Consider the following 5,424-nt stretch of genomic DNA (forward strand, 5'->3'; position numbering starts at 1 on the left):
ACAAAGACGGAGATTCTGAAGGGATGTAAACTAGATTTTGTTTCTTCAATGGGAAAAACAAAAGGATGAGGCTATAGATTGTTTTAGGTGAATCTATTCCTTTATATGTTTGGATTCTATTACCGTAACTTTGTTTAATTTATGCATTTTGCCCCTGAGTTCTGTTTCAGGGAAACATAAAAGCAAAAGCAAAAACCATTTGCTAACCAAAACTGATCCAAACACAAATTTCAAATCTTATCTGGCTCAATCCTTCGAGTGTGTTTTAACTGCATGCCCAGACTTAGTTGGCAGTTGAACTCGAAAAGGAAGTTATGTGTGGAGCTTGTCTTAGTAAATTGAGGAAAATTAAAGACCATATAACGATTCTAGGATTAAACTATAGAGACGTTTTTAGTGTTAAAGCCCAAGGCAAGGGCGGAGCATTCCGCTTATGGATATCAGCAGAACACGGTAGTTTTAGCGCAAATCGTGTATTTGTATTAAAAATCCACTTAATATGTACCAAATAATTTATTAAAGATCCAGTAACGTTCTGTTTCTAGATCTAGAACTCATAAACTCAAAATCCTAGGTCCACTTCTTGCCCAAAGGAACATAAAATGTGAGATCCAAAGCCTTGAGGTGACTCAAAGGGGTCAGGCCGAAGCGAATAATATCTTGACAGTTGAACCCGGAACGTTATATGCATTAATTAATTCTTGCAAATAATATTGGTTTCAAAAGCTCGATGAACAAATAATGGCTCAAATGAGTTCTATTGCTACACAACATGTCAATAGAACAACGATTCTTGGCTCAAAAGAGAATATTTTTGAAGCAGTTGTCCATATTGATAGTACAAAGCATGAATTCAATCAAATGGTTCTTCTAACTTTAGAGTAATCTTGAACATAAGAAAAGTTGGAAAGTCGAATTTAGTCTGCCTGGTCTGTCATATCTGCTGTACTTAGAAGAGCTAATTCGAACGCCTTTTCAACATCCTGCACTTTAATATCGACATTCTGATCAATCTGCAATAATGAGTATGAGTATTAGAAGATTCATTTGATGCTTCACAATACTTCAGCAAAGACATTTGAGTATTTATGATAACTATATATACCATGTACACGTCTTATGAGTTTCTTAGGGGTTCACTAATATGACAATCAAATGGCGTGCTCCACAAATAAAGGTTTCTACAAATTAAATACAGACCCTTCAAAGACAACTTGTCCCTCTAGAAATTGAGATGGATTCCACAGAGATTATCAATTTATTGAAAAATGAAAATCCTACCAATGCTATTATTCTACATGACTGCAGGTCGTTGATATGTCAGTTGGAGAATCCGTTGATCAGGCATAGTTTAAGAAATTGGTACGTTGATATAATCCAGTTTAGCTTCAAAGATTAGTCAACTTGACTCTTGTTAAGAGAAAAGTGCCACATAAATTGAACACAGGGAGTAAATAGTTTCTCATTGACCCCAAAAAAATAAAAAGAAAAAACTTATAAGAAAAATGAAAACTGGGAAGTTTAATTAGAAAAAAAAAATGTAAATAAAAAATCAGTTTCTTCCCTACCAGGTTATAATTAGAATCAGTTTTGCATAACCACAAAATAATCAGAAGCTCACCTTGTCAGTTGAAGAACTCAAAAGTAATCTAGCTTCAAAATAAATTAAAGAATGAGAAATTACCTCGGCAAGAATGGAGATATAATGAAGATAAGTATGACTGGATGGGGCAACTCTAATGTGGTGAATAGTAAGATGTAGCTTCTCCATTATTCCAGCAATTATTGAGAAGCTACTCCTCATTTGCTTGCTGCAATGGATTCCTATGAGTACGTTCTTGTCCATAATTTGAACCTTTATATTATTAATCCCAGGTTTTGATTCATCAACATTCTTAGTGAGAAAAGAGTTGTCATCATGTGATGTAGTAGCCAAAGAATATTGTTTTTGTGCTGTGCCAATTGATTCAACCAATAAGTTTCTGTTTGTCCCAGCTGCACCTTCTTCTAAAGCCCTAACATGTTCTTGAAGTTCTCCTATGTACTTGATAGCATCTTCAAGAATTGAAGCTTTGTCCAACTGATCAACCAATAAATTTAATTTGTTGTTACTTTTGTGTTCATTATTATGTCATTGACGAAAATTAAAGAAGAGGCAAAGCAGTGAAAAATAAAGGAAACAGCTCGTCTCTCCAATAATTTTCTCAAAAATTATAAGCTTGGAGCAACTTCCCAAATATCAAAACATAGATTTTATATTAGTACTGATTAAGAACATGAAATAACATAAATCATCACGAGTTCTAAGATATATATACTATACAAGTCCACTATTATTCACAATTTGATTACCATCATGACAATATCAATGGACACCAAATTCAAGTGAAACTACAGTCCGTTTATATATAGGGGTGCTCTAAAAAGAAATACGACAATTTTCGTTATTGTTTTTAACCTATTTTTTCCTAGATAAGTACTACGCCTACGGCCAATGTATGATTAAATCTATTATCAAAGATAGAACTCAGTATTTTCTAGGCTCTCTTCTCGTGGTATAGGACTTTGCCCGATATAATGTTAGAATCACTGGTGACAAGTGATTCTAGCTGCTGTTCAATCAGTTCCGGTCTTCCGCTACAAGAAGATTAATCTATAAGTTCTCGCTATACGATTCATGTGATATCTATTTAGTATAAATTTACATATATATGTTCCAACAAATCCATTGAAGAAGTACCACATATAGAAACACTTAATTTAAACCTTGTAGCAACTTATAATTAGAAATTTGAAATTATAAATATACCTTCTTGAGGCCAGGTATAGTTTTGGCCAAGACAGCAAAAAGTTGGGAAAACCTCTCTCTGCGTTTCCTTTCAGCCAAAAGATGATCTTGAGATTGCAAAGGAGTTCTGCATATCCTCTTAGTCACTGATATTGAAGAAGATATGCTGCTGGTCATGACTTTATCATAATCTTCATCCTCTAGAAAATTAGAGTCTGGACTTCCAAAAGAAATAATATTCTGTGATGAAGAAGAAGAAGGGGAAGACAAAGCAGTACTTTTGGGAATTTCCAGTAATGAAGAACTGCTTGGATTTTGATTAGGGAAAGATGTGAACATTTCAGAGAGTAAATTCTCAAATTCAAATGGTGCTTCTTCACCATCTATGTTATTATTGAACCTTGCATTTTCCATGGCTAGTTTACACAAGATTGTCAAGAGAAAATGAACACTTCGAATTTTTCAGCTATACGCTATTTTTTTCGAATTAAAGATGTATAAATTGTCTTCTTCTGATATCGACTAAGAGAGTCACGTGTGAGCAATAGTCTTTCTTAGGGAAGGCGTGGAGGTATTATTTTACCTTTTTTATATTTTAGACCTTACAACTAGAAGTTCAAGGAAATATTTCCTTGCTCTACATGCTGATTGGATGGGAGAGTTGAGGGATGAAAGGCGAGGACATTTTTATTGGTTTATTTTTTGTTTCAATTTATGTGAAACATTTTTTTTAGTCGGTCGCAAAAAGTTTTTTTTTTTTATATATATATTTAAAAATAATTTAATTCTAAATTTTTTTTATTTTACCCTTAATAAAATGATATATAGTCATACAAATGTCTAAACTATTTTTTTATTTTTTTTACAGGTTTTAAAAATCTTTTTTTCCTTAAACTCTGTATCCGGTTAAACAATGTCACAAAAATTTGGATGGAGGCAATATAAATTTTACATGGATAACCACATCAGTGTACCTATATTGAGTTGAAATAAACTGGTTGCGTCATTTTTGGTGACATTTCCCATTACCATATTATACGTCAATGGAAAGGTAATGATGATGCTGACATGAACAACTAGAAACTCTTGAGAATAGATATTAGTAACACTTTCTAAACCCTCCAGGCACTTGCCCAAGTTCCTGTATTTTTCCCTTTTCTAATTAACTTCTGATTTTAAGAGGGATTATTGCACGACAATATTTCTTAAGCTGCCCCAAGCTAATTAAGGCTTTCACAAAAAATGTTAACAGCTCTATTTGTTAGCAGGGATCTTCAATTTTAATAACAGATTCAGTTGGTCGATCAAATTAAATAGATACGTAGATATATAGTATCTGGATGTAGATTACTAGTCAGATTTCTTCCAAGATTTTCCTATTTTTTGAGATTTAGTGGGTTTGTTTAATCTGCTTTTTTAGCTGAATTTGGTTGTGCTGATCTTCCACAGGATCCATAAGTCATGTATTAATGCAATTTCTTGGATTATCGTTTCATTTGTCTATCCTTCTACTTAATATTACCAACTCCTTTTGACTTGAAAATTTTGATATCTTTCTTGTTATTAAGAACTAAGCAATTTATCTTCATCCTTTTTCCTTTTCATTTCCTGTAAACCCCCTTGTATTCCAAATGAAGTTCATTTTATTCTTTTCCAAAAAGAGTTTACATTTCATATATCTACAGTGTAAAAAATATTTATATAATCATATCATGTACTATAAGATAAGTATTGGTAAGCTTCTATTGTAAGCATTAATGACTTGATAAAATTAATAACTGCATGACATGTTATACTCAGTTAAACTATGTTACCTGTATAAATAATCTTTTCACTTTTAGTATATAAAACTTAAATCCCTTAAAAAATGTTGAAAAACAATCTTAACCAATATATAGGGGATAGAGAGTCAATTTCAAACGTTATTATTTTTTTTGTTCATTGCAGCAATTATGTCTATTTTCATATTAATTTTTTTATACTTTAAACATTAGAAAAAATTAAAGGATATACAAATTTGCATTCTTCTATTTCGAGAATCTAATTGCAATCCAATCTTTTAAGTATTTTCGATAGCATCTAATTTAAGTACATCCCATTGATAATTTAATGATATTACTTTTTAAATTGAAAACTTGACCAAACTTGCATTCCATCGAAGTTGATTCGTTATCGTGTATACTAATGCCGTTACTTGGTCTTTGCAAGTTGAATTAGATCTCATCCATTAGCAAGCTATAGTTTGTAACTTCCCTTCTTACCATATTATAAGTAATTCTCGAGGAAATTACACCCAATATAATAACTTTGGAAATCGGTGGTCTAGAACATTTGAGCCCCGCTTGCATATGGGCAAACCTTCAAGGTTAAAAGTCAAAATTTATTAAACTCGAAGTTTTGCTCGTGGGGCAAGTGGAGTCAAAAATACAAGATCACCCACCTCCAAAGTCATTCTTGTAAATCATGGTTTCATCAGTCCCGATCCAAGCATATTACACATATTCTTTGTGTTAAGGGAAAAGGACACTGTGTGTCCACTCAGCCAAACTAATCCCACATTTAACCCTTTTTTTTGCGCGGAGTGCCCTTCTTTTGGGCTGGTCTTTATATTTTGCCCTTCATTTATGCCTTCTTTA

At 32.5% G+C, this 5,424-nt stretch overlaps 1 protein-coding gene across 1 annotated transcript; it reads right to left on the reverse strand.

The window, feature by feature from the left end:
- Positions 1 to 719: 719 nt before the first annotated feature.
- On the reverse strand, positions 720 to 3,212 carry LOC132054539 (transcription factor bHLH18-like). The gene is made up of 3 exons (XM_059446525.1): positions 2,810 to 3,212; positions 1,685 to 2,080; positions 720 to 1,013 (listed from the first exon to the last, which is right to left on the reverse strand). The coding sequence occupies exons 1-3, from the start codon at positions 3,200 to 3,202 to the stop codon at positions 918 to 920; spliced, it is 885 nt and encodes a 294-aa protein (XP_059302508.1). The 5' UTR covers positions 3,203 to 3,212; the 3' UTR covers positions 720 to 917.
- Positions 3,213 to 5,424: the final 2,212 nt, after the last annotated feature.

Source organism: Lycium ferocissimum, chromosome 4 (genome assembly GCF_029784015.1).
Source record: "Lycium ferocissimum isolate CSIRO_LF1 chromosome 4, AGI_CSIRO_Lferr_CH_V1, whole genome shotgun sequence".
Classification (NCBI taxonomy): Eukaryota; Viridiplantae; Streptophyta; class Magnoliopsida; order Solanales; family Solanaceae; genus Lycium; species Lycium ferocissimum.

Excerpts from the sequence above, each read along its gene's own strand:
- LOC132054539 (XM_059446525.1), bottom strand. The coding sequence starts at position 3,202 with ATGGAAAATGCAAGGTTCAATAATAACATAGATGGTGAAGAAGCACCA. Across the intron at positions 2,081-2,809 it reads CTATACCTGGCCTCAAGAAG|TTGGACAAAGCTTCAATTCT; the intron begins GTATATTTATAA and ends TTGGTTGATCAG. Across the intron at positions 1,014-1,684 it reads ATATCTCCATTCTTGCCGAG|ATTGATCAGAATGTCGATAT; the intron begins GTAATTTCTCAT and ends TCATTATTGCAG.